Source organism: Pieris napi, chromosome 16 (assembly GCF_905475465.1).
Source record: "Pieris napi chromosome 16, ilPieNapi1.2, whole genome shotgun sequence".
Lineage (NCBI taxonomy): Eukaryota > Metazoa > Arthropoda > Insecta > Lepidoptera > Pieridae > Pieris > Pieris napi.
The window spans coordinates 2,715,120-2,739,398 of NC_062249.1; the positions used below are offsets into that span (position 1 = coordinate 2,715,120).

At 32.2% G+C, this 24,279-nt stretch overlaps 1 protein-coding gene across 1 annotated transcript; it reads right to left on the reverse strand.

Moving 5' to 3' along the window:
- Positions 1-513: 513 nt before the first annotated feature.
- Positions 514-23,686, reverse strand: LOC125057136 (protein cueball). Its single transcript, XM_047660617.1, has 7 exons — positions 23,464-23,686; positions 13,629-14,025; positions 12,025-12,684; positions 11,368-11,559; positions 8,522-8,761; positions 3,948-4,056; positions 514-751 (listed from the first exon to the last, which is right to left on the reverse strand). The coding sequence occupies exons 1-7, from the start codon at positions 23,525-23,527 to the stop codon at positions 638-640; spliced, it is 1,776 nt and encodes a 591-aa protein (XP_047516573.1). The 5' UTR covers positions 23,528-23,686; the 3' UTR covers positions 514-637.
- Between the last annotated feature and the right edge of the window lie 593 nt (positions 23,687-24,279).

Genomic DNA, 24,279 nt, shown 5'->3' on the forward strand with positions numbered 1-24,279 from the left:
ATGCGAAATTTCACAAACTCTTTGGCCTACCTAAGAAAAAAAATCGGTATCTGCCTTTTGGCACGTTACCTCAGTCCATTAACGAAAATTAAGTATCATATGTTGGTATCAAAAACTAAGTACATTTTTAACCCCAATAAATTAGACGAAAAGGCACGGCGTGGAAAAAAATCTACTTAATCTAACAGACTTTCTGTACTCGTGTTACGGCCAACCTCGAATTCCTTTTTAGATATTTCACTCTTTTTCAGAAGGGAGCTTTCAGTAGGAAAAATTGGCTCTGACCAACTTATTTGTTGGGTATATTGATGCGCATTTAATTCGTCAATTTTCTTTAAATATTAAACGTTTTCAGGACGCTAATCTTCATTTTGTGTTTAACTTTGCGATTAAAATAGAAACATACATTTAAAAAATTATTTGTACTTAAAGTATTTTAAAAAATCACTGAGCGAAGAAGCAATCGTTTAAACCATATACAATTAATATTTTATTTTGCTGTACCAATTGCTATATGAATTTTAATCTGTTATATGTAATCGAGATTGGCCGTTTATTATTTCAATAAATTTTGTTCTGTATTAAAATTCCTAAATATCACATAGTTAGGTAAACTGGATTATTACCAAATTGTACATTAGTACATATCATCGGGATTTTCCATGTTCGCAATTAAGTTCCGTTTCTCTTCCTTTCCTTGTTTTGTGTTTAGCAGGTTCGGCCTAATCGTCGATTTTGGCTCGAAACAGGGCTGAAAAAGTACAAATAAATAAATACAATTGTACTAATAAATAATAGTCATTATTACTGGCTTAGCTTAACCCTTATCTATACTAATATTATAAAGAGGAAAGATTAGATTTTTTGTTTGTTTGAAATTTGAATAGGCTCCGAAACTACTGGACCGATTTCAAAAATTCTTTCACCGTTGGCAAGCTACACTATTCCCGAGTGACATAGGCATTTTCAAAAAGGGATGCTTACTAAAACTTGAATAATCTAACCCAAGGTGTAAAAAAATAAACAAAAAACTTCCTTCAATCGCGTGCGCTGCGAAAACTATTAATGATAGAACAAAATGATGTATTAAAATTTTTCAGGACACATCACTATCTATAAAAAATGACGCGACAGCATCTTTTATAGTTACGTCACAATAAGCGTCCTTTTATTTTATTTTTTATTATTAAAATACCACCGCTAGAAAAGTAATTTTCGTTTATTCGTACCTAGGTATTGATCCTTATCAAAATAAATACCAACGTTTCACATAAGCTACAATTTAATGGCATAACCACCAAAAAAGCATGGTGGATTCGTGTTCTCCTGCCGTTTTTCTTGAATAGTTTACTACTATGTAATATAACAAAAATCTTAGCCACAGCAACGCTTGGCCGAGTCTACTAGTAGTATTATAGAAGTTGAATTTCCCAATATTATAAGTGATTCGAGTTCGAATGGTTCGAACCTACTTGGCTATTAGATTGACAAATAGTCATGAAACAGATACAGAAATCTGAGGACCAGACCTAAAAAGGTTGTAGCACCACTGATTTATTTATTATTATTTCTAAGTGATTAATTGAAACTATTTAAATTATTTACAATCTTAACCATAAAATTATAAATGGATATTATAATCAAATATCAGGTATAACCGTCAGAAAAAAAGTTAATGCTTTTAAATTTACTTAACTGGCAGTTCTCAAATTACGAGAACGGACGAGAATCTTCGACAATTTTAAATAGTCTTCCTTAATTAGAAAAATTAAATGAACTCTAAGTAGTGTGTGTAGAGTATTGTGTTATACTTAATTTATTTAAAACGGCTGCATAATACAATGATATCTGTAAGGCACTTAAAACCTACTTGTGTATAAAAATGAAAGATACATAAATTAAAAAGCGCCATTTTCGTATTGCCTTCAATATCCAACATCAAAGACTAGATTTATTTCATTGACAGAATTAAATAAAGTAGTATTCATTGTGAGAAAAAAAGTTATTTGTTTTATTAATGTTTTTTAGTTGATTTTTGTAATAAGTTGCATTGGTATTACACTATTGTAAAAAAATCTGATTATGAATACAAAAAATTACTGATTAAAAATAATTTACCTACCAAAAATAAGAATAAAGATCTTCTTAATACATATACATATAAATTAATTTAACACCTTTAATTATTTTGGTAATACAATCGATAAAAATAATAAATACTTTTTGGATTCCGTTTTTGTATCAGAAATCTTTTCTGAACACATTTTTCTGTTTAATACCAATATTATTTCTCGATATTAAATTGATAACATGAGTTAATACTGTAACTCGTTGCGTACCACCATATCTTGTTTGTGTATATATTTTATAATACGTAATACATTGAGCGTAATAAACTGGCAAATATAGATAACAACAATATGTTCCTTAACTTATTACTAAATTTAGACGGTAAACGTTTTAATAATCCAAAACCATGCTCATGGATATTCCAAAAGAAATGACAAAAGGATTCTCCAGATACAAATGTTCAATAGTTTAATAATTGAATTGCTTAGAAAGGTTTTTAATGTACCAAGCAATAGTGCAACTTTGAAATTTATATTATTATTATAGAGGTAATGTATGTGAGGTTGCATGGGGTAATCTCTGGGTCAAAAAAATAAACCAGTGGCGCTACAACTCTTATAAATATGCACCTCATAATTGTGTATCTGTTTCATGATCATTTGTCAATCTAATCGGCAGATAGGTGATCAGCCTCCTGTGCCTCACACACGCCGTCACCTTTTTGGGTCTAAGTTTTCCACACGATGTTTTCCTTCACCGTTTGAGCGAGTTAAATGCGCACATAAGCACATAGATAAATGTGCACGTCGGGGATCGAACCTACGACTTCAAGGATGAGAGCCGCATTTAATCTCTGGGTCTACTGAACGGATTATGATAATCTTCTACCCATAAAAAGTCATATTATTTGGGTCACAGACTATATAAAAACTGTTTCGTGGTACCTATTAGCATTGAAGCCACAAAATCAGTGTATTTTGTAATTTAATAAATAAATATAATAAAACCTAACTTGGTGATGTATTATTTCTATAAATAGTGTTTGCTTTAGCTAACGACGGGAACAAGACGCCAAAGAGAACTATTACTTTTGAGTTACTGAAAGTTTAGTGAATAAAAGTGCAAGATTATATAAACTGCTGGTGCGTAACCCACTATTCTAGTGCCAAACGTTATTAGCTATCAGTATTGTATAGGTAATTTGTATAAAGTATCTTTTTTGTAGACTTTATAGTTAGCATTTTTTTTAAGTATTCTACAAAAACACTTCTTAAATGCTTCCTATATACTGCTCAATCGCGACTTTTGAAATTCTTGTATTTCTTATTCTTTTAGATTATTTTTAGTTTTATGTTAAATTAAGTTTTCAATTGTATAACTTTTCAGTGTTACTTGTAATTTTATTTTTGTTCATTTGATGACCTATGCACTTCTTGCACTTTACCCTAAGTATTTATTTTTTTCTTTTGGCGCGTTAGGGAAAAATGATGAGAGTAAATTTTAACGATGCGCGCGCATACCGTCACAAAAAACCGACACCCTGAAGTTAGCTATAGTCAACATTTTAGATTTTTGAAGTTAAACTTCGTTTGGCGCGTTAGGAAAAAATGATGATAGTAAATTTTATCTATACTTAGTGCTGTTTTTTTCTACAAACGTAGAATAAGGCGAAAGATAAATTTTTGAAAAGATTCTTATCTTGTTACCAAAGAAGTATAACTTCTAACGCGTGTACATAAGTACACACACGTTTTTTTCTCTTACTATGGTTGCCTGGACGAGATCGCTTGTTAGGGATAAGGGCGTTGCACCGCTAATAATTTATGTTACCTGTTCTTATAAATGTAACGAAGATTAAATCAATAAATAAAACTTACCGTTTCACATATATTCATATTACAGCAATTCTCTATAGTTATTTCACATTGATCCGGTCGAGCCGTCAGCGGTGTGACATTCTTGTTCACTATTATACGTTTCTTTATCCTGTAAATTGGAAAGTTCAGTATTAAAGTAATAAGAAATATGCATATACCTAAATGATTTATTTCCGCGTTGAACAGTATCTAACGAATTTTCGTATTTGGGAAAGAGTATTTTATGTTTGTGTTTTTACTATGTGTCTTACAATAACGACAGTGATACCAAGTTTGATATATTCTTTGTGTCCGTAGCTTTAAATTCGCAAGCTTGGAATCGCGCGGAAGAAAAACGCATTTAATTGAGATCAATAGTGTTTTGACCATTCAATTTTGTGTTTTCGTACCAAATAATTATTAATTTGGGACATTAGCTATTTAAAGTTTTACATCGAAATTCCGTTTCGTACTTGCCAACAAATTATTAGTTATTGCCAATCTTGAAATCTCTATTAAAATTAAATGGTAAGTTTACAAATCCCAAGGAGCATGTGTGGTGAACTTAATACCTACAGCATATTATGTGAAAATCGCAACAATCGGTCTGGTCTGACACTTTGGGAAACAGCCTTAATTTATATATATTATGTCGCAACCAACTATCTTAATTAGCCGTTTAATTAACAACCTAGTCTCTTTACTAAACAGCGCCGTTTAACATGCCTCAATGATATTCAACCATTTCATGAAACAGCTAGGCTGACTGGATATGATTACGTTACATTAAATGCATATCCTGTTCATTTTTCAATTTAGTTCCAATTTTTAGCGCATATAGGCTAGATGCTAAAAATTCTATTACAGAGTATTTACATCTTCATCAAGTTCCCTAAATGATTACCGTTTGAATGTATATAGAGAAGACGTAGTTCTCCTTCAAATTCTACTACGGCATAGACAAATCCACGACCTCCGCATTCTACTCTAACATAGCCAATGTAATGTAAACAGTGCGACGTATTCATAACATTACTATGTATTTTTAATCAACATCAATATTATTTATCATTGAGCTACTGTTTTGTTTATAAAATTATTACATAAATAAACGATATGACCTGTAGATAACCAAATTTCCCTGTTTATACGCAAAATGTCATTAAAAACGTACCTTATACAATTACAAAAAAAGTTTCGCCACTAGTATGTAGTGGCGCTAAAACTTTTTTTTTATGTAATAGGAGGCAAACGGGCAGGAGGCTCACCTAATGTTAAGTAATACCGCCGCCCATGGACACTTACATTGCCAGAAGGATTGCAAGTGCGTTGCCGGCCTTTCTAGGTTCAGATTTCGGAATCCAGGTTGACTTTTTAAGGGTCTAAGCATTTTCCTCACGATATTTTCCTTCACCGTTCGATGCCCTGTCGGGGATTAAACCTTTTTTTTTATAGAACAGGGAGTTGACAGGAGGCTGACCTCAAGTTAAGTGATACCATGGGCACTGCCAGAAGGTTAGAGAGTGCGTTGCCCCTAAAGAATTGGTACGCTGTTTTCTTGAATGACCCTAAGTCGAATTGGTTCGGAAATACTTGTCCCGCTGATACCACTAGGCCAACACAGCTTCTTATATTTGTAAACAAAAATTTATTCTAGATATAACTCAATAGAGGTTTCGAGTTATAACAGTTGTCTAACTTCGTAAATATTCGTTCATAAATATATTCCTGAATTCATTACCATCATTAATTAAATTGTTCCGCTAGTTTTCATATCTACACGATTATGTTGTAATAATGAATTCGATACTCCAACCATTACCAATAACTAACGAACCGTGTAAATTGTTATGTGTTCGTTTATTATAGAAACTGGTCAGAGTTGAAATACTTTCATTAGGAACTATAAATTTAAAATTAATGCTAAATACTTTTTAAACCCAACTATTTATAATCTGCACGTAATATGAAAAACAGTGCCGACAGGAGCAGTGTTGGCCTAGTGGCTTCAGCGTGCTACTCTCATCCCTGAGGTCGTAGGTTCGATCTCCAGCTGTGCACTAATGGACTTTCTATGTGCACATTTAACATTTGCACAAACGGTGAAGGAAAACATCGTGAGTAAACCGGCTTGCCTTAGACCCAAAAAGTGGATGGTGTGTGTCAAGCTCATCTCATCTGATTACCTAGCTATTTAGAGCAAGATCCCAGGGCCGCCAGACGTCACGTATTTTCTGACGGATGAAATGTGGACGATTGGGTAGTGTTAGTATGTACTATGATCGTATGCCTACCTGCTAGCTTGGTCAAACGGCCAATTTCCAGGTATCAGGTAATCAAGGTACACAAAAACATTACTTACTTCACGTAAATTCTCATGGCTGATTTTTATATATGTTTTCGAGTGTATAGTTAAAAATAAATTGTCAATACTCCCAGACACTTTCCGTCGGCCATTTTGCTTAACAGACGCTTTAAGGGTCTCAAAATAATTAGTCAACTTCACGTAAATTCTGACGCTCCATTTTTATATATGTTCATCCCACAACTATTTTAAAAGCTTTGACAAGAAGACAGACCGATCCAAGGGGCCAATCATCCCCTAAACTAAATTTTAATATCTCTATGAGTGGGAGAGCATTATCTACGCGCATGAGACTGAGTGAGACCGACTGCGCTGTTAAAGCCATGAAAATTACTTGAACAGATATTTTATAATTTTAAGAACTTTTGTTGACAAGTAAATTATAGCAACAAAAATAAGAAAAAAATTGACACATAATAAATAATACTAAACTTAGCCGACATTTTTTTTTTTCAATTTATTAATTAAAACTAAAAAATATTTTTTTAAAATACCACTTATATTTAAATAGCAGCAATTTTTTTAATTAATTATTTATTGGAAACTTGGAAACAAAGTGGAAAAATATTAATTCCTCAATATTTCTTAACAGTGGCTTTTAATCTTCATTATCATCATCATAAAATATCAATCTTGAAATTGAATATCTAAATCGTGATCGTCATCATCAGCATTATCCTTATTTTCTTCCTCTGTAAAAAACAAGTTAAACAATGAAGGTCTGAAAAAACTAAAAAGATACAAATAATATGAGAAACGAAAATAATTTACCTGATTGTTCTTCCAGCGACTCACTGACAAAACCCGATAATTGATCTCCATCGAACCAATGAAAATCATATTTACCATCTTGTAGTGTCCAGCCATTGTTTTCGGGGTTGAAAATATTTATCATCTTCATACTTGCATTGTTCCAAAGCTAGCCCGTCGAAACTGTTGCCAAAGCTCACTTTTACAAGGTGGTAAGTTACTGGCATCAAAGTTTCTTAAATTCTTTCGATTGAATTCTTCATTTATATCAGATACCATGTATGTAAATGATAAACAACTGTAGTCTGGCAGCATCTACATCAATTATTCCAGGAACGTTGTAAACATCACAGATAAATTTTTGTATTATGTTGAATACACGTTCTTCTTCATCTACATCACCAACAAAATCCAACGTACCAAAACGGTGAAATGCTTGTTGGTACTCTTCATTTTTCTTCAAAATATTAAACGGCTTTTGCTTGCCCTTTTTGAATAATAATAATTTTTCAAGTAATTTTCATGGCTTTAACAGCGCAGTCGGTCTCACTCAGTCTCATGCGCGTAGATAATGCTCTCCCACTCATAGAGATATTAAAATTTAGTTTAGGGGATGATTGGCCCCTTGGATCGGTCTGTCTTCTTGTCAAAGCTTTTAAAATAGTTGTGGGATGAACATATATAAAAATGGAGCGTCAGAATTTACATGAAGTTGACTAATTATTTTGAGACCCTTAAAGCGTCTGTTAAGCAATATGGCCGACGGAAAGTGTCTGGGAGTATTGACAATTTATTTCTAACTATACACTCGAAAACATATATAAAAATCAGCCATGAGAATTTACGTGAAGTAAGTAATGTTTTTGTGTACCTTGATTACCTGATACCTGGAAATTGGCCGTTTGACCAAGCTAGCAGGTAGGCATACGATCATAGTACATACTAACACTACCCAATCGTCCACATTTCATCCGTCAGAAAATACGTGACGTCTGGCGGCCCTGGGATCTTGGACCATATTAGATTGACAAATGATCATGAAACAGATACAGAAATCTGAGGCCCAGACCTAAAAAGGTTGTAGCGCCACCGATTTACTATTGTTTTATTTATTAAAATACCTAAGGGATGAGACGAAACGACAAAGCGTTCCCCTTGGAAAGTAAAATGGAAGTAAAAGCATGACGTAAGCATATCTCGTTAACTTGTATTTTTTATAGCATAGAGGGGCAAACAAGGCCTATAGGATAAAAGGGCAGATATCGCAGCCCGTGGACTCCCATTTAAGCGGGTGTGTTGCCGGCATTTGAGGCAGGAATATGCTCTTTTTTTATTCGTGAAATAAAATATAATAGAGTTGTATTGGAATAAAGACGCTGTTGAAATTCTAAATCAACGGTTTGTTTTTTCGAATTACATTCGCGTCCCCTTTAATAAAACCTTATTTGAAACACACTTGGAATATTAAAAATACACATACCTAGGTCGTCGCTTCAGTTGCAGTACTTTCGTAATAAGAATAGCACAGAGCAAGCTCAGAAGTCCACATAGTACTCCCAACGCCATCAATATAGGATCGCGCACGCCATCCCATCCTGCGCAGGATTCTTCAAAATCATCGCCCACTAACAACGCTTCAGTAGTTGTCATCGGCGGGGTGGCAATTGTTTGGCTTTTTGTTACATCTGGGTGTCCTGGCGAGTTGTTCGTGTTCGTGCAACTGTAAAAGTCATGGCTTGTTTGAATTTTTTCAATTTAAAGAAATTAGTTTTAAATTTTTAAGTATTATTTATTTAACAAAAGAGCGTGCGTACAAAGTACACATGTCGGAAGTGAAACTTCTTTGTAAATGAATTAATGAGTAATTAAGCGGCCCAAATCCCATAATTTTGCTAGTCTTTCTATATTAATTAATAATACTAAGGCTAACTAGAAACCAGAACTAAAATTAATTGGTGCAATTTACTTTCTTATTTTTTATATAATAGACAATTTTGTTACGTTTTCAAAAACATTTCATTTGTTTTCGATTTGTTTTTTTTTTTAATTTTGATTTTATTTTGTGATCGTTTTTTTCTAAAAGAAAATTTCATTAATTTTTCAATTTTAATTTGAGTATGAAGAGAAAATATTGTTACGTTTCTGATTTTTTTTATTTTGATATATTTTTTTTCATCATGTGATGTCAGAATTATTGATTACCTACTAAGTAATAAATACTAATTTTTGAAGAGCATTCATTTTATTTGACCGATACCCTTGTTTCATTCCTAACTCTATGGACATATAACGGTCTACTATAAAGCCGACCAATCAGCGCGCGAGGTGCGTACCGTTTCACAATTTGACGATTTCACTTCGATAAATTATAATCTACCTAATAATAATACGTTAAATTGTAAGCAGTACCTTGAGTTCACAATCTTTCGACAGTTTATAATCTCGCGAGATAGATTACAATCTAACGGTATTTACAATTTTACGTTGAAATATATACAATAAATATGGTAACAATTACCAAATAATATAACAAATTCATTATTATCATAATTGCTAACTTATGTCCATGTCTAAAACAGCTAACTGGGTCTTACCAAAAAAAATCTTGGTCCTGTGTACAAAACCAACAAATGAAATGAAAATGTTTGTTTGAAAAAAAAATGAAAAGATAAAAAAAATGAAAAGAAAAAAAAATGTAATTTAGTTACTTAATGAAATAATAATGATATTGATATGTATTAAAAACACCATCGGTGTTCAAGTATGAATATAACCACAATATAATACTAGCACATCTTTATTAAAGAAAAAAAAATCGACAAAAACGCTGCGCATCTTCGTGACGTTCCGTAAAAATTTTACCCTCATGTGCCTAAGAAGTTTCACTACAAAAAAAATACAAACAGGTGACGGTAGAATACAAATTGGTCACAATTTCACCGTCCACCGAAGCGTCGACATTTATAATTATTGGTCTAAAATATTAAGAGTGCCATGTGTTGAGGTACAGTGTCTTTAAAGTTGATTTCATGTTTATAAAAGTAGGTAAATATATAGAAAAGAAAATACGGTGGACGGACAAATTGTGACCAACTTGTGACATGACCGTCTAATTTCTGTATTTATTTTATATATTTGCTTAAAACCTATTATTCTACAAAGGTCTTGCTACATTCACGTTTTCAGTAAGCGAATTGTAAGTTATTGCGATGGATTGCTTTCGTTGCGTTATCAATTAAATTAATCATACTGCTATCGAAATATCTTAAAAGATTAAACATAATTATTTACTTCAAGACAAGGCTTTGATTTCCGCTTTCACGATCCTCAAGGTTCGTTTAACCTTTGAAAACGCACTTTGTAATCTCGGAAATATTACTTTGATCAATTAGTAGTTTTTTCACAGTAAGACAATTGACAGAAACTGTATAATAAATAATTTTTCCTCGTTAAATATGAACTAACTTAAATACAACTAATAAACTTTGATTTTGTTCCCTTTGGAGTAGATACTCTTGAGCAGTTCGAGTGCACAGGTGCTAATTAAAGATTTAAGTTAGCGCCTGGTATATAGTACCGGTAACCCCAGAACTGGTGCTTTCCTTGCTCAACAAATAAGTATTGCAATACAGCGAGCTAATGCTGCCAGGATCAAATGTACATTGCCACAGAGACCAAACTTATTAAATTGTTTTATTTCTATTTATTAGGTTAAGATTATTGCACATCTGTATATTTGTGTGTTGGTAGTAAATGAATTAATTAATGAATTACTAAGAAACTTAGTGGTTAACGCTTTAAAACAGACTTAAGTTCGATTACCGGAATAATTGTTTGCTTTTACTGAGTAATGCCGTAAAATTATCAATGTCATTGATGTGTTCCATGGTTACAGAACGAAGAAACTCAACACAAGTTGTTTTGGTGAACCATATCTAAGCCTTATCAGACATGATAAAGAGATTTAGTTTTGTGCGTAATTTGCCGCATGTTTTATCAAATTAATGAATATCTTGATCATTATCAAATATAATTTCGGCAGATTATTATAGACTAGATGATATGGTATAATTGATTGTCTAGAACTCTGATATAAAGTGGTGTATATCTGATGGACAAATAAAAAAAAACTTTTTTTAACCAACGAAGTTTTTATATTTTATTTGAAAAGCTTGCACACTGATAAATTGGTACAAGAAAAACTAAATATTTAATGTGACAAACACTTATAGGCAAACACAACAAACCCGAAGAGATAAAAAATACTAAAACTAAAGGAAAATTGATTTCAAAGTGTGTGTGAGTTTAAACGCAAACATGACTTACTTGCATATATCTTTAACAGGTGCTATTGTAGTGGCTACTTCGAGTTTTTTTCTTTCGCATCTCCCCCCTTCAAAATTATCTGGACACTTGCAAATAGGTTTATCAGAACTGATCGAACATTCACCACTATTCAGACAATAACCGTTGCATACATTCACTTCGCATCGGAGCCCAGTATATCCTTTCTTGCAGCTAAAAACAATGTACATATAAACAATTGAAAACTTGTTTCTTGCATCTTAAAACAAATAAAGACAATGTATAAAAAATTGTTATTAAACAAAATAAAGAATGCTTTTGTTTATGATGCAATTGTTTTTTGTTTTTATGTATTTTAACATACTGTAATGAAACATTTAATTGAAAACTTGTTTCTTTCATCTAAAAACAAATAAAGACTATAAAAAAATTGTTACTAAAGCAAATAAATAATGATATTGTTTATGATGCGATTATTTTTTGTTTTGTTATGAATTTTAACATACTGTAATATGTAATGGTTTCCAATGTTTCTCTTCATAAAAACCACATGGTTCTGGGAATAGATATTGATTTTTTCGCAATTCCTACGTTAACTCTCACAAAACTTGAACGCTTTTAGCGATAAGGCGCGCGCAATCGCGTCCTGTTAAATGAATAAACACCAAAACAAATTACCTGCAGGTAGGCTGCCCTTCGGATCCTACTTTACATTCCCCATTCAAACAAAAGTTTTGACACACAGATATCTCACAACGATCGCCTGTATATCCTTGTATACATTTGCATTCATTTCCAGACCCTTCGCCATGTAAGCAGAAGAGACCAACATCGAAGGTGGAATCGGTTGGAATGTCGACCGTCTCATTTTTAGACTTCTGCATTTCCCACACGTTCTTACACTCTGGTATACCCTCAATTTGATCTTCAATGTTATAGTTTGCTACGATACCGAAGGGCTTAATATTCCCGTTAGAGAATGTTAGGAATTCTTCTGGTTCTGTGTAAGGAGGTGCGTCTTTATCGATTTTCCATACAGTTTTGTAAGCCCAATCTACCCAGTACAACGAATCCTTTGATACAGTCAGCGTGTTCGGGTGGTGATGTATTCCAACGACTACCTTCTTTCGGTTCCCGCCGTCCAAGTCTGACGTTTCAATGGTATAATGTATGCCTTCTTTGTCGTCGACCCAGTACAGACTCCTTGTTCTCTGATCGACAGCGATGCTGACAGGCATATAGATGTCCTTGTCTATAATGACCTCTCGGCCGGTGCCATCCAGGCGCGCTCTTTCTATCGTTGGTCTCGTAACGTTTATGTTGGTCCAGTATATGTAACTGAAAATTCGATATATTTTAGACTAGTGTCCAAAATAATACACGCAAAATGTTATAGATAAAATTTGAAATCGTATGATAAAAAGGTCGCGACTCTATCTTCTTTTCAATTTCTGCTGAATAACCATTACCTGTCGATATCGTATCTCTAACATGTTAATTAAGATTAAAGATAATGTGTAACGAATTTGATTTAGTTTTTTTGTTATTTTCCTTTTTATTATTGACTTTTTTGTATAATATTTTGCAGAATAAATAAAACAGAAACATATTCACGCACTAAGGCTTAAATGGAAATGAGCAGGTTATTCTAGAGCGCTGGACAAAAGATGGACACTTGAAACAACAAAATGGCCTGGACCTACTGGAAATAGGAAGACAAAAGAAAAGATGGACAGATGACAAAGTAGAACTAGCGGGAAAAAACTGGATGAATGTTACTCAAGACAAAAAGAATGAAAATGGACATGGAGGAGGTTATTACCCTAAAAGGGGCCAAACAAATACTAGAACACAAAAAAAAACTAACCTAAGTAAACCTAATAAATCATATGAAGAAATCTAAACTACACAATTATTGTATCGATTATTTAATAGAACTAGGGCCGTTCAAGTATTACATAAGCAGATTTACTGCAATTTATCCCTTGTCAGCAAAAGTAAGCAAAGCTCTCGAAAATAATAGTACATAAACGTATTAATTTTTTGTAGGAATCCTCGAAAATGCATTTCGTTTTCAAGCATAGACAATGTGTGGGTAATGCTCGTATGTGTAAAATGTAAATAATTACTGTTGACGTAATCACCAAATAAGAAAATTCAAAGACCCTTCCAGAGTGCTTACGTAATTCTTGAACGGGCTCCCAATAATAATATTTTTTTTTTAAAGGCACATACTAGTATTATTATAATACAACGAAGTGTTAAATATGATTTACACTCACCCCCTACAGCTATCAACAGCGATATCCCTAGGTATTTCGTGTGTCATATTCAATAGAACTTTTCCGTATATATCAGTTTTGGACCTAGACCACAACGAGGTCCAGTAGATGATTTTATCTTCCGTGTCCGGCCAGAAGATCTTACCGGAAACCGGGTCAAATGCCAGACCTTGTATGCTCTCATGTGACCGTCTACCCACTAGAGGTTGTGACTTCTTCGTGGCCAGGTTGTAGCTAAATATAGACGCGTTATCGCCCTGTTTATCAACGAATAACAACAAGTTATGGACGGCATCGTGTGCCAAGGCTGTGAGATCTCTAAATCTTCCAACCTCATCCTTTTCTTTCGTTTTGTTTGTGTAAAATTCTAATTGGTCCCCTGTCGTGATGGCAATATCTGCAACAAGTAAAAAAGTCTTTACTAAGAATCGTTTGCACGTAATAAATAACTGTATAGTAAATGAGTGTATTTTTGTCTCCGACAGCATATTTTGGCAGGAATGTAATGGATCGATTCCAATGACCAATAGTCGTCATGGTAATGATAATTACACTTATGTAATGCCTTATATGCTTCATAATAGTTTTCGAAACCTCGCTTTTCAGTGTTAATGTTCTATTTGACGTCATGTTATCTCGAGGTGACGGACTGCGAATGTACTTTTTACTGACTTAGTTGATAACGAGTAGGTATCACATCACACAAATGTATTGTGTACCTCAAGATTTTTTGTATATTATTTATCAGGGACAATTTCTTTACTTTTTTTATATAATAGGGGGGCAAACGAGCTTGCGGGACGACCAAAAAGGGTAGTCCACGCAGCCCATAGACACCCATTTTAATGGGTGAGTTGCCGGCCTTTGAGGGAGGAGTAGGCTCGTTTTTTAAAAATTTGGAGGTCGTATCTCTGAGGGAAGACCCCCCCCCCGGGAGCCGATTCCACAGTTCGCTAGTTCTAGAAAAAGTAGGAAGTTTTTAATTACAACATTGATTAATTTAATTAAACCTACGGTACTATAATTATATCCCGAGGGTGTGTCCAAGGGTAACATTAATGGAGCGATCAACGCCAACTATTACTTCATAATCACAATGATAACAGGCCAGTCACGAGGTGATAGAGATGTTTGGAAAACACCCAACAATGCGTACATTTTTTCGCACGATGTGACGCGTGCGCAACGTACGACTTGCGTATTAGGTGTCTTACCTTGATGACTATTGTTCAAATTTTGTATATCTGAATATTAAAAAAAAAACTAAGTAGCGTTCTGTGCCAATTTAATTATTAATTAACGTTAATAAGCTTTAAGCGATATTCAAAATATAATTCATATTAATATAAAGTTTATTTTTTGTATCTAAAATATATTTAAAAGTGTAGCAAAGTGCCTTATAATTGTATACACGCAACAGAACGTTCACTAACAATTGAATGTAGGTTTTCTTTGTTATACATTTTCAAATTGATTAATTTAATAACAGCTAACAAAAACAGTTAAGTTAATATTTAAAAGACGAAACTTTGATTGTGACTGGACAATCGGATGTCCTTTCGTTTTATATTCTTAACTTTTGTGTCTACTTAAAAAAATCAAATCTCCTATGTATACTATTCTATTACTGCATAATTTTCCAGTACAAGAATCAACAATCAATCAAATTTTCAACACAATTCAATTATTTTAAAGACACAACTAATAGATATAGAAGATAAAGATAGCCTCTTAATCTCTTAATATTTGCTAACATAGATATCCTTATCATTTATCTGTATAGGAAAACATTCTAGTTCCTAATCTCCAAACTATCGAAAACTTCTTGAACATAAGAGGTATATTATTGTCAAATTTTTTTTAAAACATAGATATATAGTCATATCTTGTTAAATATTTCCCGTGCCTCGGTTATAAGGAACTTGCTTTCTTAATTCAGTGTGGATATTTTAATTTTTTTTTTCGAAGCATCAACATCATTCGCAGAAATAAATATTTTATTTATTTATTACTGTTGTTAGTGGGCAACAACCCGTCCTTATTATAAACATTGTATCAATAATTATTTTAAGATTACAATAAAAGGAAATAAAAACTAATTGTTCACAATAAAAATGCGTTACGGCCATTATAATTATTAATTAACGTCAATAGCTGTAATCGACATTTAAATTATTACTCTTATAAATAGAATGTGTCATTTTTTCTAAAATATATTTCTTCGCCTACACCGTACATGCAAGTGTTGTCTGCATATTAAAGATTATAATTATAATCTATGTATTCTAGCAATCGTAAATGATAACTTAATTACTATATTGTAAAAAATCTGTGGCGCTACAACCTCTGTAGGTCTTGCCTCAGATTTCTGAATCTGTTTCATGATCATTTTTAAATCTAATAGGCAAGTAGGTGATCAGCCGTGTGCCTGACACCGTCGACTTTTTGGGTCTAAGACATGTCGGTTTCCTCTCGATGTTTTCCTTCACCGTTCGAGCAAATGTTAAATGCGCACATAGAAAGAAAGTCCACTGGTACACAGCCGGGAATCGAACCTACGACCTCAGGTCGCACGCTGAAGCCACTAGACCAACAGTGCTCTATTACTATATTGTCCTAAGTATTATATTGGTATGGTTAACTTTAAAGTATATTTACAGAAAGTAAATATTTACACACGACATTGCAATGACCCATATGCAATCCAGCCTTCCCGACATTGCCAGTATTATAGTATAAGGATTAATGCTGGGATCAAATCTCGGTGCGCAATAATTGAATGCACGACCTTGATTGATATTATTTAATACTCATTACGATAATAGGTTATTTAATTATTCACGGTTAGTACGACAAACCATTATAAATTATAGAAGGAAGTATTTTAATAGGGAAATTAATATTGTCGGATTTTACATATTTAAATTAGGTATATAATAAATAAATAGTAATAGGAATTGCGTCATGGAAATATTAATTAAAATATTTGGATAAATAACGATTTCATTTCTTTTTAAAAGGCTTCCAGGTGGAGGCTCACCTGCCAGACTGTTCGCGAGTGCGTTGCCGGCCATTTATTTCCGTAGCCCATTTTCAGACCATTAGTTCGTAACCTCGAAGGGTAGGTCCACGTTTTCGGCACGTGAACGACGAATATCAAGGTGATGCAAGTGGAAATAATTAATAAGGATTTGAAATACAAGAGATATAAAAATGTTTTATAATTTGTAAAATTTATTATTATAAAAAAATATATTTTTTAAAACGTTAATAAGAAAGTCAACACTCTTATCAAGACGTTAATTATACTCATAAATAAAATAATATTAAATAAACAATTTATCTTAATATCCCTTCTCATGGCCGAGTAACTAGATCACGACAAGTTGCGCACGCGTTTCCTTGATTTCAGGATATTAGAACTTCCACCATTTAAGAGACAATAAATATACATACTTAATTTATTTAATATTTTCATAATATGCATTCTAGGACATTAAATGAATAATATTTCTACTTGATAAGTAATCATAACAATCAAATATACAGTATTTACAATTATCCTACATAGTAATAATAAAAACAAAATTAAAACAAATTTAAAAACTTTGGTCCCTGTGGCAGTGTACCTTTAACGCTGGCAGCATTTCCTCGCTGTATTGCGATACTTATTCGTTGAGCGAGGAAAGCACCAGCTCTGGGGTCACCGGTACTATCTACCAGGCGCCAACTTAAATATTTATTTAGCGCCTGTACACTTTAACTCCAAGAGACAATTATATTTTACGGTAACGATAATACATACGATAATCCTATACACATAAGTATAATATAGTTATATATATTCACCTATTATATGTAAACATAACTTAATGGTTTAGCGCTTGCTTATGTATATTTTTTATTAGTTGTCTTCGTGTTTTAATGGATACCGCATAGCGTATACCTGGCGGTCCCGGATTCGATATAGTGACAGACGCAGAAGACGAAAATATGTCTATTTCTCTATGTTTCATTAATTTTATAGAAGGTATTGTTTTTGGAAACCCTTACATTAAAACTGACTCTTCATTAGGTATCTTGCAAATTTTGTGCTCGGCATGTTTTTGCAATATAATTTTAAAACAAGCAAAATCCTTATAAGATTAATTTATTTCGACAAAAATAAAAATTAACGCTGGAAAGAACATTTTAGTAATTTGTATTTTTAATATAACCTTTTTAATATCACCAGCCAGATACAAATACAGCCAAAGAGATTTTATTAAAATTTATGCATATACGATATTTTATCTGTGACTGATATGATTATCCAAGAAAATATCTGGTCTTTGGACGTATTTGACATTGAAATAGGTCAACTTTTCCGAATAAAATTACCATTGCCAATATCCGCATCCCGTTCACCAGCTTTTTTTTTATCTTTGACGCAAAACACCTGTGTACCAGTGGCAAATAAAATCTGTACGTAAACAGGTATTTCCATTTACGACAGGGTTTTTTAGAATGTTCTTACTTTTTGTCTGTTTGTCTTATATACAGAACAATTAAATTTTGTTTTCAATATCCGTAGCGCTGATCATGCATATGTCGCAGCCAACTAGCATAATTAGCCGTTCAATCAATAGCCTAGCCAATTATATTCAACCATTTGATCAAACAGCAAGGCAAATGACTTGAATCGATGACGTTACATTACTTGTGTTAGCTTTTAATATTTATTTAATTAAATTCTAAACATTTTTTATGAAACATATTCTGAAGAATCGTGCTACAAGCGCGCATGTGCAATAGTTACTCATTTGACTCGTTCGGTTGTTTACGAATTGTTACAAATTGACTCAAACAACTGCCCGAAGTGGGATGGTCGAGTCGAAGTAGGGAATAGATTATAAAAGAGGTTGTAACACATGCGCACGGGCAATTCCTTTTTTCAAATTTAAAGTTATATTAGTTAGTTTACGTAAAATCTGTGTGTGAAATATAGTGAATCAAGTCATCATTGGAGTGTTTAATTTCCTACCTTAAGAACTAGATCAACTAGCCCTTACACTTGAATATCCTGCTAATTACAATTAGTTACACTTTCATGTATGAGAATATAAAAAACTAGACCGTGCCGTCATCTACCAATATCGAGGGCATGGAGACTTGAGAATTAAATTGCCTACGACATCTTTTCATACCTTGAGCGTGCTATGAAAGGTACGAAAACGAACACAGCACGAAAATAATCCCTTCTAAGCCTGAGTAATTAATTATTTTCCCTAAGTTTTACATAATAAATGATTTTGTTTAATTTTCAGTTTAGTAAAACACAATGTAATTTAAAATTTTCTTTAAAAAAATCAAATCATTGTTTTGCAAAAAAATAAAGTAGGTAATACATATGTTTATCTTATCTTTTGATCTAATTTTCAAGCAGGTGATTACATATTTAAATTACAATCTCGATAATTTACTTGTCATGAAGCAAAAATAAACACTGTGATTTTAAGATTTTGATAAGGTCGATAGGAAATTAGGTATTTAAACTGAATATTGTAATGTAATGCTGAATGTTTTGTATTTAAAAATTGCGACGCACGCGCATTCCAAACATGTCGTCAGATTACATGTTACTTATTCATTATAATGTAAAACACTGCTGAATAGTTTAATTATATTTACGCAATTATGTATTAGAAAATCGCCTTCCACGCAATAACAATCACACCTGCGCAGACTTTCCCCCATTCCATTGTTTAATGCTCTAGAAGTTTGCCGGTATCTGTACTATCATAGACAAAGTGCTGCCTGTCCTTGTAGCAATACAGCTGAAAAGACGATGTTACATGTTCTGACCGACTGTCCAATGTATGGATACGACAGGTGTAACACTGAACAAGCTATGGGAATAAAAGTAACATAAACTTAAAAGAAATAATGTTAATATGTTAAGAGGTATCTTTCTGGAATTAGCTGTAAATGTTATGCAAAAAGTTGTTAAAGAAATAGGTAATAATAATCATGCGGGTTACCAATACCATCTACTTAAGTTGTACATATTATATGTAAGTTATTTAATACCATCGACAACAGTAAGGAAATCAGCTAGAAAAAATATATCTCTAATTTAAGATCATAAATAGAATGTGATTATAATTCTCAAAATACAATAACTTTATTTGTTAAATTGCGTATTCCGTACGGATATTTCCAGGAAAGCCTTTAACATATTATTTTAATCTGTACATATTTATTCCACGAACTTCGTTTCGCCTTAATTTGATTTTGTTACTTAGCCTACCTTTTTAGTAACTACATACCAACATATGGAACACAACCCCATAGAGGCTGTTCGCTTTTCTGGAATAAAAACCTAATATACATTTTTCTCAATAAATAATGTATGTATATATAATATACTAGCCGTTTCGCGCCCGCTTTGCTGGACGAATTAAAATAAATTTTATGTTTCATTATTTTATTTTTTTTCATATTTTTATTATTCTTCTTTTTAACTTCCCGCTAAGAAAATTGAAATATTTCGAAAATCGAGTTTTTAACAGTTGACGTTTAGAGGTTCTAGGAAGCCTCCCCGAATGTTTCCGCGGTGAAGTCCGTATGGATAAATTTTCATAAAAGTAAAACAGCAATAAAAAAATGAAGGAACGTTGGAATTTAATAAATAAATAGGAAAATAAACCATCTAGGAAAAATTTCGCATCGAATGGTGGTAGTTTCATGTCGATACGATCAGTGGTTTAGGCGTGATTGGGCCTCAAACGAAGACCATTTTCATTATATATATATATAGATATATCTGTATAAATAAATAAAAAAATATTTATACAGATACATAAACATATTATAGCCATGAAAAAGGCCTGATGCTGAAGGTAAATTACATGATTACAAAATGTAAACAAGGGAAACCAATTACTTTAATTAATTTCGGATATTAAGTTTAAACAATTACGTTATATACATGATTGAGCGACGGTGACCGTAGATTGTCCTTGCACTATGTGTTCTAATTAACGACTTTACGTGAGTAACTACATTAATCAAGTTTATACTATTAAGCCTAAATAGGCTAATTAATAGTTCTACTGTGATTTAGATAAGCTCTCATCCTATATGTATAAATAGTTTATCTAAAACTCAAATGGATTTGACACATGTAAGTCATACTTATGTCAAAAACCTGTTGGATTTTGATATGTGGAAGCCATGGCTTAGTTTTCAGACTTTTTTTTATAGAGCAAACGGGCAGGAATGTTAATGCCCGAGGGCTCGCAAGTGCGTTGTCGGCCCTTTAAGAATTGGTACACTTTTTTCTTAATGAACCCTAAGTCGAATTGTTTCGGATATACTTCAGTGAGTGGTTCCACATAGTGGTGGTGCGCGGCAAAACCTAAACCTATAAAATTTTCTTTTTACGAATATTGTTCATACATATTAAATTTTATACGCATGGAACTTTGTACCCTAATATTAATTAGGCAAAATGCATTATCAGCCATAGCAATCAAATGTGCGAACGTGAGAGATATGAATATTATGCGTTTCAAAATTGTATGCTAGATATAGCATATAAATTTTGGCGCCGGCGCAGGGGCGCTATGTCAGCCATGAATCGCCATTATATTTTTCTTATTAAAATCTTGTAAAAATCATAAATTCGTCTTATATATTTTGGTAAACAGCACACAAGTGAACGTACTGTGTACTTGAAAACATCAAATGACCTAGACCGAGAAATAAAATATAAAAAATATACTAAAATTAGTACTAAACTTTGTCTACGCCAACGGCCGTGTACCACATACAATACAATAGATAGCAAAGGTTAGATTGATCAATTAGTCCTATTTTTGTCATTTCTCGATAGTTCTGAAGTTATTTAAATAAATGGGTCGTTTGTTACCGATAAAATTATTTTTAATAAATATCAAAACCTTTTTAGATTAGATTTAAATTACTTATTAGTCTTAAGTTATGCTAGATCGTATTGTTAAAATGGGTCTTTTGTGCAGAGAAAATTTATATAAAAAAACATATCAAAACTCAGCTAAGAATCAAAGACAATAGACGAAAAGGGCCATGCAGGAAATAATGTATAATTAAAAGCAATGATGGCGCGTTATGTTAATTGTCAATGGTTCAATAGAGCGGTTAAAAATCTAAACTAAAGTCGACAAAATGGCGTCTTCGTTTGTTTGAGATTGGTCAAATGGGAAGACGGATTGGTCGCGCTTTCGTTAATTTAACATCTCATTAACACTGATTGATGCAAATAAACGCATTTAAATTAATCTAAGGTCAAAGAAAGCAGGAAAATGTTATACGATATTATTAATAATATTTCCCTCAGTCTTATCATTTACGGGATAATTGTAGTTTATTACGATGACCTTGATTATCATTAATCATTTTATCCGACGTAGATTGGAAATTTTTCATATATGAAATTAATGTCATTATAAAAATAAAATCCAGTATATTTATACAATAATATACTATATTAGTCCTATCATATTTTTCATATTTTTTTTTATTTTAATAACTATTCACGGTTTGCTTCGTGTAAGGTGCAATCCAAATAAATTACATTTTTACAGAGCGATAAAACAATTGTTAAATATTATTACGTTTCTTATTTTAACTGGTGTTATGTCAGAATTAAATATGTTAATTAATTAGGTTATATGATACATGTATATATTATAATAATTATTAAATTTTACCTATAAGTAATTTTTTTTTGAAGTTGTAGGTCTATTTTGCAGATGAGCTACATTGTCATATATATACATATTATATAAAGAATAAAATCGGGCGACGGGCCACGCACGGCAAGAAAGGAAAATAATATCTTCGGTCTCAGGAACTTTTTTTCATTGGTTCAAATTTCAGCCATCCATACGTTCAATAACTAGACAGTTCAATTAAAAAAATCTTAACAAAAACTGTATTAAAGCAGTTTGTTTACTAAAAGGATACATAAAGGTTATACACCTAACCGTCTGCAAAAAATATATATTAAGATAATGCATTTCGTAATAATAACTTTAATGAAGAAATAAGTTGTTTGTCAAGTATGTTATTATTTTAAATTATTATTAGTTTTAGGTCAACTTAATTATAAGTGACAACCCTGTAGTGGAAAAATTAACCCGTTTAAAAATTGTATTATGTAAAACATTAGATTAATAAATAATAATAAAAAAAATCTTATTTTTAAAATGATTCAGAAATCTTACAACATTTGCGGCAAACCTGCACATAATAACTGTTCAAATTTATAATTTCTTCGGATTCTGATCGAATGTCCTACACTTAAATACTGAATATCCATTATTATCATCAGCTAAAGATTCTTTATATTTTCTATATTTAAAAAAAACATAAATAATATTACTACGTTCGTATTTATATACTTAATACTATTTATTTATGTACAACACTATCATTAAGGCATAATTAATTTCAGTTAGAAACAGTTGTACGTTTCATGAATATTATACTGAAATGTAAAAAGAAGCATCTGTTGTTTAGAGTATATGAAAAAGATACTACTTCTTAATTCAGCTGGTTTATAACCGAGCCGTTCGAAGTGGCCTACGTGACTTGCGGCCCCTTTGCAATGGTGTCGAGGCGCCAAACAAATTACCGCCTTATCGACATAAGTTCGAGACCCGAAATTACAAAAAATATTTCATTAAATGCAAAAAAAATAATTATACCCTTTCTAATTCATGAAATTAATTATAACCCTTACTCTGTTACGTAACTAAAAAAATCACACGTGTTCCAAAGTCACGCATCAGCTGATTTTTGCGATACATACCCCAAGAGCTAACGATGCTTATAGAAAGTGCGAAAGCGACAATTATACACTTTGCAACACACATTTTGTTTCACAAAGTTCCGATTTTAATTTATTAAATGCACTTCATTCATCGAATATACGAGCTTCAGTCTAAAGTCAAATAGAGGGCGCGCCTTCGTAACAACCACGCGATGCGCGTGCTAGACCGAAACTAAATAAAATTGCACGGCCGCTCGTTGCGATTCCAAATACAAATAGGTTCATTGAAAGCGTTTCGCGCATGCTCATATAGTAATTGATAGTTGATACATTAAATTATCTTATCACGGAAGATTCAGATATTTTGGTTTTTATTTATAATGCTACTTTCAAATATTTGATTTCGTGTCTCATTTAACCTACTGCCTAAACACTACTAACGTTTAACTGCATTAAAGCTTAAATAGAAAATATGTAAAGTAATTATTAGTACCATTACTAACATTTTGATAAATGTTTTCAGTTTTTATAAAAAAATAAAATTTAGGGCGTTTGCACTTTGCAATAAAAACATAATTTTACTTTCAATCCAGTGCCTTGATAATATTAATGTACTTACATTTAATAAAATCTTAAGAACGGAAGTGCGGTTACGATTTTTAGTTTCCTTACAATAATTATGTTACTTAGGCTCAATACTTCCCGGTTCAATTTGCTATGTAGTAATTTATATCCTTTGAAATAAATTAATACATACTAACTTTTAACTTAACAAAATAACTTTTTATATAAACTATGTATAACCGTTTATATGTTTAGTGTTATCAACATTAAGAATTAAAAAATCTAAAAGCA